The following is a 14404-nucleotide window of genomic DNA, read 5'->3' as shown; positions in this document are numbered from 1 at the left end:
AATTATTTCAATGATGGAAAGAACATATATAAGCATAACTATATATAACTATATATATTGTAACAATATCAAATTTTATCACGCTTTTTTTGGTTTCCAATCACATGTGGTAGATTACGGAATCTTCACAATATTTCTCTATTAAGTTATAATCGGAATCGTACCCCACATAGGCAAAATAGCCAGGTTCACCCTTTTCTTCGTGAATTGGGTAGTGAATTGAGTTTAGATGTTTATTTTCCTTTATGCAGAAGGAAAGTGATTCATCATTTGGTTCATAATCTCTTGTAATTCTCTTAACAATTGTCTTAAATTCGCCTCTCTTATCACATGATGGGCCACCACGAGCGTATAGTTTGACCACTGAAGAGTTTTCAATTGGTTCACCTACAGCAGTACAATGGAACCAGTCATAGTTGATTCTGGTTGCGTATTTGAAATATTCGACTGCCGCAATTAGCATTAGTGAAATAACCACATATTTTAACAATGATAAGATTTGTTGTCTTGGTTTTCTCACCTGTATGTTCTCTTCTGGTTTAGACATTGGGGTGGTTTATATTTGTGGGCGACTATGTGTGGTAGTCCTATATATTGAAATGAGGAAAGTTTCGAGTTAATAAGTTTGTTTTTTTCTTGTAATAAAATAAGCCTATTTGAAGTTTTGAGAAAAATGTATATATAACATCAAAATTATATAAGTTTTACGAACAAATTATATTTTGTATGGCGAAAAAGGATAAGAGGATCATTAAAATTGGTAATCGTTGGATAACCATTCGTTCAACATACTCAATGCGTTTTCTGGAACGTCATATGGAACCATATGGCCACCGTCAAAGATTCGTAAGAAGGTCAATTTGTCGTATGATTTAACTTCACCAGCAACTTCACCTGTAGCTTCTGCGGTCCAGTCTCTTACTGGTTGTTTACTGAATTCTTCGTGATGTTTCCATGGCAATTCGTTAGTCCATGCTTGGTTACCTAGCCAATTACAGATAAAATCTTTATCACCTGCGTAGATTAAAACAGGTAAATCTTGTTCTAATAAGTCAGTGACAGCTCTGTGATAAGGTTTCATCCAGTCCCCATTGAATAAGAAATTTCTATTGATATCGAAGTTACAAGATTCATAAGTGGAGACTTCTGCACCGATAGCATCTTGAACGTATTTCATATTCAAATATTTGTCAATGACTTCCATGTCTTTGTAGCATAATTGGCCCTCACAATCCTTTCTTACGTCGTAGACATTCTTGCCTGTTCTTTGGAATGGGGCCAATTGAGCATTGTTACAATAGATAGAAGCTGGAACACAAGTCCAAACAGATTCGGATTTGTAACAAGCATCAATGAGGCTTAGACAACGATCTAAAGAATCATTCATCGATTGACATTCTTGAGGTCCCAGGACAGGGTCAGCGCCGGAAGCTTCTTTGTCACAAGCCATTGGTTCGTAATATTTGTATTGAGTTAATGGGTCAGTTAGGCCATTACCGATTAAGACAGAAGAAAGATTGAAATTTCTATCTTCACGAGATAAGATCTCAGATGCGAAAATTGGGATATAATGACCTGCGTAGGATTCACCTGCAATGTGGAAAGTTTGATTGTTATCCTTGTATTCAGGGAATTTTTGGAAGAATAATTCTAAGAAAGCGTAGACATCTTTACCGGCAGCTACAGTGTTACTTACACCTGAGCTTGAATCCGAATAAGAGAACCCAACATTGACAGGCTGATCCAAGAAGATGACTGAGGCGTTATTGTTCCACGAGTGAGGGTTTGTAATAGGTTTAATATCGCTTCCAATGGAAGAGGGACCCAATTCAAAGAAAAGCCCGGTCATTGAAGAGCAGCCAGGGCCACCATTCAACCATAAGACAACGGGGTCATTCTTTGGATCGTTTCTACTTTCGAAAAACCAGAAGAAGAAATGTTTAGAATCGTCTTCTACATCCAGATAACCGGTGTATTGGGTGACATTAGGGTCAATACCCAAAATCTTTGGGTCATTAATCTTATTCACACGTAATTGGTAGTTTTCCAATTCTACGTTGTTGACGACAAAATCCCAATCATGTTTCTTCGTGACGGGTTTCTTATTCTTGGTGAACATTTGTAAATTGCTGTATTCATTAGGGAGTAGTTTTTGCACTTCATCCTGAAGATTGAGTGAGTCAAAGTCCTTAAAAGCGAAAGGTTGTTGGAAGGACCATGCAACAGCAGTTGTAGCAGCAGCCAAAGCCAATAAACAGCTCTTCATCGTTAGATTGCAGTACGATTTCTCAACTGTAAAGTAGTCCTAAAGGTTGTACAATTTTCCTCATTTTTCTTATCCCTCGAAAATTGAGATAGAGATACTGAAGAGGTGAAGCCCCGGTTTGTGCCATCGCAGACGGTAACGAATGACTGGGACACGTGAGAGACAGTTAAGCTGGTCAGGGCCTGCGCCAGTGCCAGTGACGATGGCACTGACTGTTTTGCCAGGAAACCCAATTTTTTGAGGAGGGATCTGTCCAGCGACGCTGGTCATGCTACAGACAGAGCAACGCTCTCCGACCTCCCAGCCTCTCAACTGCAAGAATGCTACGTCAAAGCAAGCATCAACAGAGACCATCAAAGAGGCTCAGGATGCCAAGTTAGTACTATGGCGCTGGCTGGTCATGGTTCACGAGTGGCTTCTAAAGTATGTTGTTGGCCGAAAGAAAAAAGTGAGTGTTGATGATGGCCACTGGGAAAGACAGTAGCTACTCTACAGGTGTGGTACCGACGAGATGTGGTTGTCTGAGACTCAGAGTATGTATCTTCGAGTGTATTTGGAATGGTTTGGTTCCTGTTACTAACTTATGCATGAGCAGAATTTGGTGTTGCATTCACTTTTGGTGGTGTCTTGTTCTTTCTGTTTGGGATATTGACATTTTTCGATCGTGCTCTGTTGGCACTGGGTAATATACTCTTCTTACTGGGTGTATTCCTCATTATTGGCCATCAAAAGACGATAGTGTTTTTCACTAGACCTACAAAAAGACGTGGGTCCATTTTCTTTATCTTTGGTGTCCTATTAATCCTACTAAAATGGACTTTTACTGGGTTTATAATCGAATCAATGGGTATCTTCAACTTATTTGGTGATTTCTTCGGCACTATCGTTACTTTCTTAAGATCCATGCCAATCGTTGGACCTATACTATCACATCCTAAAGTGGCTCCAATAGTAGATAAATTGATCGGTATTAGAGTATTACCAGTGTAAAAACATTATGTACTATTATAAAAAGAAGTTCCCCCATTATATACAAGATTTAATAAAATTTAATAACATCGTATCGTATCCATACTGTGTACATATTTGTACGCTTCCTCTGGGCTCATTCGAGACAAAAGGTATAGAAATTGTAGGCAATCCAGCTAACGACATCGGAATGGTGAAAAAATCATTGAGATATTCATTAACAGGATTGTCCCATTTCTGAGGTGTCTCTGTCGGGAGATTCTTCGTCGTTGGACATAGAATCATATCTATTCCATCATTTAAATTATCTTCATTATCCGTCAGAATATTTCTCAATCTAAATATAGAATCGAATGAATTAATCAATTCCACTCTCAGTTTTTCAGCTTTAATGAAGTATTCTTCAAATTTTTCTGAACACAATGTATAATTACCAACAATTATTCTACTTCTAACTTCTGGTCCAAAATTATCTCTTGTCATGCCATCGTTGTCTCTAATCCCATATCTGATACCGTCATATCGAGATAAATTCGATGCAGCTTCTGCTGTGGCTATCGTATAATACACAGGTAGACTAAATTCCAATGATGGTACAGAAACAGCATATATTTCGCATCCAGAATCCATCAATTTACTAACAAATTGCAAAAAATTTTCATGAATCTCATCAGAAACATTGTCTTGAACGAATTCCTTCGGTATACCGATCTTATACTTGGTCTGAAAATTCGTATCAATCTTATCACGTAGATCTTTCGTCAAGCATGTAGGATCCCTTTCATCTTCACAGTCAAGAACTTTGAAAACTTTACACAGTGTGCTCACATCTTTAGAGATAATACCCACTGTATCCAATGACTGTGCAAAATCTACTACGCCGAATCTCGATATCCTACCATAACTTGGCTTGAATCCAATAGCCCCTCCATAAGAACTTGGTAATCTCACCGAACCACCTGTATCTGTGCCCAGAGCAAAATCAACCAACCCACTACTCACTGCAGCGGCACTGCCGCTAGATGACCCCCCCATATTTACTTTCTGCCTCGAAGGGAATAGAGGATTATAACATGGTCCAAAATAACTATGTGATCCCATTGATCCCATTCCAAATTCATCCATATTGGTCTTACCAATAATTTGGGCCCCATTTGCACGTAATTTACTCACAACAGTGGCATCAAATGGTGACTGGTAATTCGATAACATCCTCGAAGAACATGTCGTGGGTTCATCCTTTGTGGCTATATTATCTTTAATCGCAGCAATAATCCCAGCCAATGGTCCCTTCGCATCACCATTCATAGTTAATGGGTTGATATGATTGAAAATATTGTACTCTGACTGTAGCCTTGCCAGATTTCTGGGTATTTTCATACTTTATCAACTTGTAACTCTTTGTATATTCCGTTCACAAGAGATGTGGATTTTTAAAAGATGTTAAAGGCCTTATGAAAAAAAGCTTATTGAAGGAAAACAGTGAGGTTATCACTAGCAATGGGTGTCATTGAGTTGCATGAGAATGAGGACGTCGATTATAATGAGTTACTTGGCGTAGATGAGCAAGGTCAGCAAATTTTCGAAAACAATGTGGATAACAGAGATTTGCTTGGACAATATGAATCGAACAGTTCGAGGCATGAACACCCATCGAGAGGTATTGTATACGACAGTGTTCCAAGTATAGAGAACAGTCGGAAGGCTATCGAATCAGTTTTGGTGCTGGACACATCTGTAGATTCGAAACAAAGAGTCTCTGGTGAAGCTGTCAGCGAGACATTATCACGCATACGCAGTGAACTAGAAGCTTTAAAAGTGGACGAGACCAGCATACAAGAAGTTACCTTCTTAAAAGAGTTGCGTGATAAGCTAGGTGAACAGTATACCACGACTTTAAAAGAATTAAGAGGCAAATTCATGGCCACGAAGGAATTACGCAATGATGAGATGATCAAGTTGCCTGAAAAGATTCAATTGGATTTTAACGATTTACAAAAGATTCTGAAACTAGATGCCAGAATTAGAAATATTGAAGAAAGAGTTGGGACAAACGATTGGAGTCCAGGAAATGCCAAACCAATTGTTACACAACTGAATGAACTCTATAGACATCTTACAATCCTTAATGATGATAAAAATGGGAAAACATTATCTAGGTTCCAAAGAAAATTAGATGAAGTTAGTGTCAAATTCGAAGAATCTCTTTTGAATAAAAAAATGGGTAAAGAGCCTACTATATTAGACGAATTAAACATAAATTTGAAAAGAGAAATGACACTGGACAAAGAGGGGCTCCAGATGGTGACTAATTTACGAAGTTATGAATCATATTTACCAAATATGGTAGATAGAGTGAGGTATATTGGTGATTTAAATAATAACGTTGTAGAAAGTCTAGATAGGATACGATGTATTGATTCTACCATTAAAGACTTACAAGTACAATCGAATAAGTGGGAAAACACGTTAAAAACAATGAATGAGAAATTAATTGCACAAGAGAAGAATATTGATGGGAATTTAAAAGGCATATATTCAAAAATTGATGAATTAAATATGAAATTAGATAAAGTTTTACGAGAATAACCAGTTGTTCCTTTTCTTTTAGTATATAGACATAATGTATAAGGAATGGGAGGTATTGTAATTGCATCAATCTGCGTTCTTCTTCTTTCTACCAAAAAAGTTTCTCTTCTTCTTTTTCTTGGTAGCTGATTCACCGTTATTAACAGGTGCCTGGTAAACGGCTTGTTGTGCATACATTTGATTTTGAGCATTATTGTATGGATTCATTTCTGTATTTAAAAATGGATAGTCAGGACGAACGTTAAATCCAAGTCTTGACGTCTCTAACTGTTGGCCCCAAGTTGGATCACCTGACACAGCATATTCAAAACTTCTGATTGTATCCAACGGTCTTTCATCTCTTGACCTTGTAGGATTAGAAATATCTGGTTGACCAATTGGTTGACCAAATACATCACGTAAGCCACCTTGCCCGGTAGAGAAGTATGATTGTCTGTTCATGTTGTCATGGAAAACGTCCGCAGCTTCTTCAAATGGTTGAGCTTCTTGAACTGCATCTAAAATTGGGTCTGCAACAGAGGCTGTACGAACTTTCAATCTTGCTTGATCTTCCTTGGATACTTGGACCTTTTGGTCAGTATTGTTATTATTTGATTTCCTTCTGAAATTAACCATTTTTTGCTCTAATATTGGAAAAGAAGGGTCTAGACAGCCAGTAAAAAATAGAAAAGATTAAATATGTAAATATTTACAGTATAATTTCCATAAGCTAGCTTCTACAACCACTAGGGAAACCGGACAAGTGATTAATTTGATTGATCTAAATGGTTCATTCATGTTGCTTCTAAATTTATAACCTCGAGAAATTTTTCCTCGAGGAATTCCTGCCGACATTTTGCCAAGAAATTTCGCACCACATGAGGTGACATATATTCCTCATCCAAACCGTTCTGATGAAGAGCATCGAATGTGGTCTCGTGGGGTTAGAATTGTCTGTATAAAAAGTGGGTGGAGGAGACTTGTAAGAGACATACTCTGGAGAAAGCGTAGGTTGTGACATACAAGAGCTTAAATGGTGATGAAAGAAGAAGAAAATCGTGACTAAAGCTACGCTATTTGCAATTTATCTAATATTATCTATAGTTACTTAATTCATTTGTTTTTCTAAGGCATCCATAGATCTGGTTGCAGTAGAACCGGCGGATGCTGGGTTGACACCAGTGATAATTCTGTCGTCAGTGATGGAGTAGTCATCCCATGGCCCGATTGGAGATAAGAATTTGACATTATATTTCTTGGCAATGTCTTCAACGGAAAGTAAGTTCATCTCCTTCATGATTGTGTCGACACCCAGCATGGTTTCACCAATGTCGGTGAAACCAGTGATGGCCTTACCGTTCAAGATATTTTTACCAGTTTTCTTGTCATTCAGACCGTCAAAAATGGCTGGACCATGGCAGACAGCAGCTACAATACCACCTTTATCGTAGATGTCGGCAGCAAGGCTTTGTAGACCTTTAGCAGTTGGGTAGTCGAATAGAGTACCGTGGCCGGCAGAAGCGAAGAAGATAGAGTAGTCAGCAGCATTGATTTCGCTTGGCTTTTTCACCTTAGCTAAAGCCTTGTATAAATCAGAATCCTTTGTTTCGTAATCTTTTTTGTCCTGACCGTTCAAGAAGTCTTCAGTTAACGAGTGATCATCCCAACCGAAAGTGCCCGTTTCAGAAACGAAATCAACTTCATAACCTCTGGCCCTGTAATTCTTGAATGGGTGTAAAGCTTCGACAAAGAAGACACCAGTCTTACTACCGTCTGCATACAATGGACCGTGGTACGAAGTTAAGGCGATTAAAGCTCTCTTGTTGGCAACCATTTTTCTTGTATAAATTATTTATAATTGATATAAAACTGTTAAGTTTAGTGTCTTCCTAAGAAAGAAAATGACCTCAACATCAACGATAACTTGTCCTCATCATTGTGCTCCCTTTAAATACTTTTCCCCAACGACCGTTTACAGGATTTTCCGAATGTTAAGGATGCTTGAAACCAGAGCTTCTGTCGCAGCCCTCTTCACGAAAGGTCTCTCATGCCTGATGGTTCAGCTCTTGGGTATTCGAATGTGTGTCAGTAAATCCTAATTGAATGAAGAAAGTTCATGGAAGGCTCTTAGACACAAATGGACACACTACCATAAAGTTATTACATGATCACTGCTAGGGGAGGTTTCTTTTTCTTTCTTTCCTTTGCAGTAAGAATATCTTCTTCATGGCCCGTGTGGCAGGTCCATTCTACATTGGATGTATCACATTGTTTGCTTCAGGGATATACGTTAAAGTAGCTACTTGCACCCATTTTAACATATCTTGTGTATACTATCAATTGCCGGTTCAGAAAGGACAGGACGGACTCTGCTAAGGGAGATAATCTTTTCGTTATTCAGGTTGCAGGAGAGAGAAATTTACATCGTTATTGATGAAACAAGCAGTATTTACAGTTTGCTTATAGAATTTATGTACTATTCATTTGCCAAAGTTTTACAGATGCCACCAAGAGCTCCGCCTTCACACTGTTTTTACAGGCTTCCCTACAGAAATCAAGAGCTAATTTCTTTTGATTGTTCTTGTTTTTCCATGTACGATACTTGTGACTTCTCATTGCCCTCATGATACCGCTAAATTGTAGCTCACATTGTGCTTCAAACTCTACGGATCCTAGCTTCCATTCAGAAAACTTAGAGTAAACCGAATAAAACCATTTGCCTCCATTGTGACTTTGTAATTGCTTATAGAAGGCATCGTGCTTCTTACGAAATCCTGAAAGTTCATCCCAGATAAGGTATTTTTGTCCTCTGAGACATATAGGACAGTATGCTCCCATCATTTTTTCAAAAAAGTTCACGCCAGTGTCACTTTCTTTGCAATTAAAAGCTTCAAGTAAATTTGTCTTTAATACCAGATAGTCCTTTATGGCATCGCCTCTCGTGATTGGCACCATGACAATATCTCCATTCTTAAGTGCCACTTTCATATACTCTTGTGTATTTACTGGCATTTTTATTAACCTTTGAAACGCTTTTTGAATTCCATCCTTGGTTCTCCTGGGTATCGCTCTTGCCAATTTCGTTTGATAAAATGCCGTCGTAACGGGAACATCAATAACGACAGAGTCATTTCCAGTCCATCTTAAAGTATGAGTCATTCCCATTTGTCTCTCAGTGTCAAATTTATGTTCATGGTGTGTCCTGATCGAAGAAAAGGAAGTGGTAAGCATGTTAGCATCATTCCCAATCAACAGAAATGTGTCATTTGGTTTGTTGTCATTTGGTGATGTTGGAGGGGTGAATATACCCACTCCAAATTTTTTAACAGACTCAAACACATGTTCACTGTCATTGAAACTTATCTGATCTGAAGATGTACCCAATAAATTATCTACCATTTTGTAAGAATATTTGATTAGGCTAGAAGTATGATTTAAATTATTTTCCTCGGAGTGCATAGTGGACAGTGTACCAGTTTCTAATTTATTTTCCGTAGCGGCTGCACTAACAGATGATTTTTGAAATCCTTTCAAGTTGATCGTTGTGCCAATTGCACTTGTTGAGACCTCTTCAGCTTCTATTCTATTCTTGAATTTCAATCTACCAACTAGTCCAGTAAAATAAGAACTATCTTTGTGTGGTGCTTGCCTTTTGGTCGCGTAATCATCACTACCAACCTGTGTTTTTAGCTCTTTTTGGTCGTCATTTAATCCCTGGCTGGGCATTTTGAAAGTGTCTTCCTCCTTGTCATTGTCTCGCCATGCCGCTACTTCGCTATAAATTGAGGAAGATATAGAAAGCACATCATCCATACTGTGTTCTGATAGAGTTCCGGATTCTAATAAATGCTGGGAGATATTATTCAATCTAGCAACGTCAAAGTCATGATTTTCTTCCATGTTTTTTAGTACAGTGGTTGTGGCCCTTTTTCTTCTATCATGCATAATGAAAAATGGAGAAGGCCTTTGTTTAAAATTCGTACCACCCGGTTGTAGATTGGAGGAATAAACATTTGTAGCCTTCATATCTTTGTTCTCTTGAAGGACATCGAACTTCGCAACTGGTGCTCCTGCTGCAATGTGCATATTTCTAAAAAGCCAAGTACGGATAATTCTAAATAAGCTATTATGAAGCAACTATTTTGTAAAAATGTTTCTTTTAATTCTAGTGGAGAATATTGGTAAATATGTGCCTTTCTATTAAAGCTGTTAAAGATTATATTGCCAAAGTGTCAGCTTTCATCATTATTTTCAGCTACAAATATTTTGTGTCATAACCCATTTTCATTGAATTGAACAAACAAGAAAGGCGCCCTAGACTTAACAACGCCCCCATAGCTGTTCAGGCTTCTGCACTGGTGTTTCTGATAGGTTAACATAGGCAGAATGACAGAACAATATCAGCCGATTTATATTTCCAAAATTTAAAAGTTTGAGTCGCGATATATAAAAGTTTATTTAATGTTTTAAGAATTTATTAGGACTTAACCGGTTCAACATTCCAGATGGTGTCAGCATATTCCTCAATACAACGGTCACTACTGAAAAATCCAACATTAGCGACACTCAAAATGCTCTTCTTGATCCATTCGCTTTTTTCGTTATGGTAAACTTGATCAACCAATTCTTGGGTGGCAATATATGATTCAAAATCATCGGAAACTAGATAATAATCTCCATGGTGTTTGATGGTATCGACGATTGGTTTGAATTCCTTTTGTTCATCAGTTGAAAAGACGCCAGATTCAAGGGAGTCCATTACAATCTGTAATGATTTTGGTAATTCTTGTTTGTTGTATTGATGATTATATCTTAAATCCTCAACATTTTCACTCAAGTTACCAAAAAGGAAGATGTTATCCTCTCCAATTTCTCTAGTAATTTCAACATTTGCACCATCAACAGTACCAATAATTAAACCACCGTTCATGACAAATTTCATATTTGAAGTACCTGAAGCTTCAGTACCAGCAGTTGAAATATGCTCACTTAAATCACTTGCTGGAATAATAATTTCAGCCTTTGAAACATTGTATTCAGGAATGAAAAAGATCTTTAACAGACTACCAACATCAGGATCATTATTGACAACATCTGCAACCGAATTGATTAGCTTAATAATCAATTTTGCCATGTAATAACCTGGGGCACTCTTACCGCCAAAGATTGATACTTTACGAGGGAATTTTTTGGCAATTTCTTTGAATGGTTTGCCCTCCTTAGCCATTTGTTTAATACACAAGTAACGATAAATGACACCAAAAATATTCATCTGTTGACGCTTGTATTCATGAATACGTTTAACTTGAATATCAAACAAAGTATCGTCAATATGTTCTCTATCAATGACGTCTACTCCGTCATTTAGACTCTTCATCAAATCTGCTAGCCTTATCTTGTTGTACTTTTTAACATCACTCCACTTTTGTTGGAATTGGGGATCTTCAGCGTATTGAGCCAATTTGGTTAAGATTGGCATATTCAGTAAATATTTACTCTTTGGATCATCCAGTGTTTGACAAATCAATTCATCTAGTTTTGGATTTGCTTGTTTCAACCATCTTCTTGGTGTAATACCGTTGGTGACGTTTGTGAATTTCGAAGGACCAAAAATCTTTACAAAATCTTTGAAAATTGTTGTTTTGATTAATTCAGAATGTAATTCTGCAACACCATTAACCTTATGTGACCCAATAATAGCTAAGAAGGCCATTCTTATTTGTCTTTCAGCTCCACCTTCTTCAATTATTGAAACACGTGATAAGAGATCTACATCCTTTGGGAATTTTTTGGCAACATCTTGTAAGAAGAACCAGTTTATATCGTAAATGATTTCCAAGTGTCTTGGCAATAAGTGACCGAAAAGACCAATTGGCCATTTTTCCAAAGCTTCTTGCATAACAGTGTGGTTTGTATAAGCAAAGGTATTAGTGACGATGTTCCAGGCTTCGTGCCAGTCTAATTTTTCCAAATCGACAAGAATTCTTTGTAACTCTACGATTGCCAAAGTTGGATGCGTATCATTCAATTGAATGGCCACTTGGTCAGTAAATTCAGACCAAGGTCTCTTGGATTTCTTAAATCTTCTAATAATATCATGTAAGGAGGCAGAACACCAGAAGTATTGTTGTTTCAACCTTAATTCTTTACCTTGTTGGAAATTGTCATTTGGATACAATACAGCTGAAACGGATTCTGCACGTTGCTGTTGATCAACTGAATTTTGGTATTCACCGTTGTTGAATTTAGCGAAATCGAATTCAGTGGTTGGTCTTGCTTGCCATAATCTCAAATTATTAACATTCGATGTTTTATAACCGGGAACTGGGAAATCATAGGCGACAGCTAGTAATCTTTCTCCACCAATCCATTGAGATGGAGATAGAGTCGATTCATTCGCTTCATTTCTCTCTACGTAACCGTAGAATGTAACAGGATATTGAACTTCATTACGTTCGATTTCCCAAGCATTACCAAAATTTAACCAATAGTCTGGTGTTTCGACTTGATAACCATTTATGATTTTTTGAGCAAAGATACCATATTGGTAGCGAATACCGTAACCCCAAGCCGGGATATTTTCGGTGGCCATGGAATCGACAAAACAGGCAGCAAGACGACCCAGACCACCATTACCTAGACCTGCATCTGGTTCTTGCTCCAGAACATCTTCTAACTTAAAACCTAGATCATCTAATGCGTTCCTAACCATTTCTCTTGAATCTGTGTTCTCATCATCAGTTTTCATGTTGATCAAGGCATTATCAAGAGCTCTACCCATGAGAAATTCTAATGAAAGATAATAGACTCTCTTTGGATCTCTTGTGGTAAATTTTTGTTGTGTTTTATTCCAGTCAATGACCAAATTATCTCTAATTGCCATTGAAGTAGCGTCATAAGCAGCCAAATCATCACAGTTATACAGAGATCTAGCCAAGGTAGTTTCGACATGATCAATAAATCTTTGCTGGAAACTATCGGCCGTGTCAAATTTCTTAACCTGATTTTTATTCCATAGTGCTCTAGATTTTAGGGGAATTGTAGCATCGATAGCCTTAATTTCCTGAGGTAAAAACCCTGTCAGTCTCCTAGTCAGTTTTGGAGGATGTGGTGAAGAATGTTTTTCAGTGATTAAATCGTTAGTAGTGCTAGTACTAGGAGGGGGAGCCATGTTTCTACTTTCGTAAATCTCTTAACAGCAATTGAGTTGTCTGCTTCGAAATATCTCTTTTATAAACGATTTAATTATATATTATTTTTTGATGTGAAGTATTTATAGGAATGGTGATCTTATTTCAGATTACTTATGCATCAAACCATAATTAGAGGGGTAGGGGGGTCTTTACGAATGCATGCATCCTCGAGGCCCAGAATGCTTAACTTGTTGCCCCTTTTCGAAAGACATATCGTTTTGGCTGATTTTTCTGTAACGAAAACCTTTCCCCCCCTTTCGGCAGAAGTCAACAAGACCTGTTTTGAATAAATCATTTGATATTCCAGATTTAACTTTCTTGGCACACTTCCGACGTTCTTTGTCGGTGGGGGATAGAGAGACCTCCGTGAAGCTGGGGTACTCTTTCAGAAGTTGCAACCAACCGATCAAGAAACAGCTGTGGTCTTTGGGTTTTTAATAGCGCCACGTGACTTCACATCCAATAGAATGGCCTACTATCTGGTTGATTTGGAATCCTCATGGGTAGATACATGACGTGTCGCAATTGTGAAGGACCAGGTGGATAGCTGGTAATCGGTTGTGTGAAGTGAAGAAGGAAAATGGGACTGTCATGGCGTTAGGCCAATATTTCCTGTTATGATGCACTACGAGGTGTTATAATAACCCCGAATATATTTCAGAATTAGGTTTCTCAGCTATTATACCGTTATTCTCCTCTAAGGATTATGGAGCGTATGACATAATTTTGCATTTCAGCGGAACGGTTGTGATGTAGCTCTTGATCGCATTGTAATTGGCGATCGATGCGGTCTTCAGAACTTTTTTTGTATTGTGGAGGTATCATCATTTGACATATGGCTCAAGACTGGAGCTGTATATCAGATAGGATATCATAACTGTCAACCTTTCCAATGTCAGCTATTATGACAGCAATCCGCGTTAAAATTGAGCAGAAGATATAATTTGTGAGGGATAGAACATATTTTGAATGTTCTGAACTTATGGTCAAGGTGCTCACTTGTTGACGAGAATTGGAAAGTGAGAGCGTTTTTGGGAATATTGATTCTAAACACAAGATAAGTGATAGTCTCAAAACTCAAAATTCACAAAAACATGACTCCATGGCCAAGCTGGTTAAGGCGTGCGACTGTTAATCGCAAGATCGTGAGTTCAATCCTCACTGGGGTCGATTTGTTTTTGTATATTTTTTTAAAAGATTGTATCTCCTGAAACAAAAAAACGAGTGACCCCTCTCCTGATCCCTCCAAAATAAATTTGCCCTTGATGAGACCAATCGGTTAATATCTCATTACCGTTAACGTAGTAGTTGAATATACAAGAAACAAAGATGGGGGGGGAACCAGGAAAATCACAAGACTTAGGGGTATTACAAATCCCCCGAGTAATAAAATGACTTCACCATCGAT

At 37.8% G+C, this 14404-nt stretch overlaps 9 protein-coding genes and 1 non-coding gene across 10 annotated transcripts; 3 read left to right on the top strand and 7 right to left on the bottom strand.

The window, feature by feature from the left end:
- Positions 1 to 100: 100 nt before the first annotated feature.
- Positions 101 to 547, bottom strand: LIP1 (sphingosine N-acyltransferase subunit LIP1; the record flags this gene model as incomplete). Its single annotated transcript, XM_003959118.1, has 1 exon — positions 101 to 547. The coding sequence occupies one exon, from the start codon at positions 545 to 547 to the stop codon at positions 101 to 103; it is 447 nt and encodes a 148-aa protein (XP_003959167.1).
- A 204-nt stretch (positions 548 to 751) lies between these two features.
- Positions 752 to 2266, bottom strand: PRC1 (carboxypeptidase C PRC1; the record flags this gene model as incomplete). Its single annotated transcript, XM_003959117.1, has 1 exon — positions 752 to 2266. One exon carries the CDS (start codon positions 2264 to 2266, stop codon positions 752 to 754), a length of 1515 nt encoding a protein of 504 aa, XP_003959166.1.
- Positions 2267 to 2777: 511 nt separating this feature from the next.
- GOT1 (Got1p) lies at positions 2778 to 3256 on the top strand (the record flags this gene model as incomplete). The annotated part of the gene is made up of 2 exons (XM_003959116.1): positions 2778 to 2799; positions 2862 to 3256. 2 exons carry the CDS (start codon positions 2778 to 2780, stop codon positions 3254 to 3256), a joined length of 417 nt encoding a protein of 138 aa, XP_003959165.1.
- Positions 3257 to 3292: 36 nt separating this feature from the next.
- HER2 (glutamyl-tRNA(Gln) amidotransferase subunit HER2) lies at positions 3293 to 4615 on the bottom strand (the record flags this gene model as incomplete). The annotated part of the gene is made up of 1 exon (XM_003959115.1): positions 3293 to 4615. The coding sequence occupies one exon, from the start codon at positions 4613 to 4615 to the stop codon at positions 3293 to 3295; it is 1323 nt and encodes a 440-aa protein (XP_003959164.1).
- Positions 4616 to 4735: 120 nt separating this feature from the next.
- On the top strand, positions 4736 to 5824 carry JNM1 (Jnm1p; the record flags this gene model as incomplete). Its single annotated transcript, XM_003959114.1, has 1 exon — positions 4736 to 5824. The coding sequence occupies one exon, from the start codon at positions 4736 to 4738 to the stop codon at positions 5822 to 5824; it is 1089 nt and encodes a 362-aa protein (XP_003959163.1).
- A 66-nt stretch (positions 5825 to 5890) lies between these two features.
- On the bottom strand, positions 5891 to 6439 carry KAFR0I02480 (DUF2406 domain-containing protein; the record flags this gene model as incomplete). The annotated part of the gene is made up of 1 exon (XM_003959113.1): positions 5891 to 6439. One exon carries the CDS (start codon positions 6437 to 6439, stop codon positions 5891 to 5893), a length of 549 nt encoding a protein of 182 aa, XP_003959162.1.
- Positions 6440 to 6911: 472 nt separating this feature from the next.
- On the bottom strand, positions 6912 to 7637 carry KAFR0I02470 (uncharacterized protein; the record flags this gene model as incomplete). Its single annotated transcript, XM_003959112.1, has 1 exon — positions 6912 to 7637. The coding sequence occupies one exon, from the start codon at positions 7635 to 7637 to the stop codon at positions 6912 to 6914; it is 726 nt and encodes a 241-aa protein (XP_003959161.1).
- Positions 7638 to 8272: 635 nt separating this feature from the next.
- On the bottom strand, positions 8273 to 9889 carry KAFR0I02460 (uncharacterized protein; the record flags this gene model as incomplete). Its single annotated transcript, XM_003959111.1, has 1 exon — positions 8273 to 9889. The coding sequence occupies one exon, from the start codon at positions 9887 to 9889 to the stop codon at positions 8273 to 8275; it is 1617 nt and encodes a 538-aa protein (XP_003959160.1).
- Positions 9890 to 10280: 391 nt separating this feature from the next.
- On the bottom strand, positions 10281 to 12974 carry GPH1 (glycogen phosphorylase; the record flags this gene model as incomplete). Its single annotated transcript, XM_003959110.1, has 1 exon — positions 10281 to 12974. The coding sequence occupies one exon, from the start codon at positions 12972 to 12974 to the stop codon at positions 10281 to 10283; it is 2694 nt and encodes an 897-aa protein (XP_003959159.1).
- A 1118-nt stretch (positions 12975 to 14092) lies between these two features.
- On the top strand, positions 14093 to 14166 carry KAFR0Itrna4N. Its single transcript has one exon. It is a non-coding gene; the product is annotated as a tRNA-Asn (tRNA).
- The last annotated feature ends 238 nt before the right edge of the window (positions 14167 to 14404 follow it).

This window comes from Kazachstania africana, chromosome 9, assembly GCF_000304475.1.
Source record: "Kazachstania africana CBS 2517 chromosome 9, complete genome".
NCBI classification, from domain to species: domain Eukaryota; kingdom Fungi; phylum Ascomycota; class Saccharomycetes; order Saccharomycetales; family Saccharomycetaceae; genus Kazachstania; species Kazachstania africana.
This window is presented reverse-complemented; position numbering and strand designations above follow the sequence as displayed.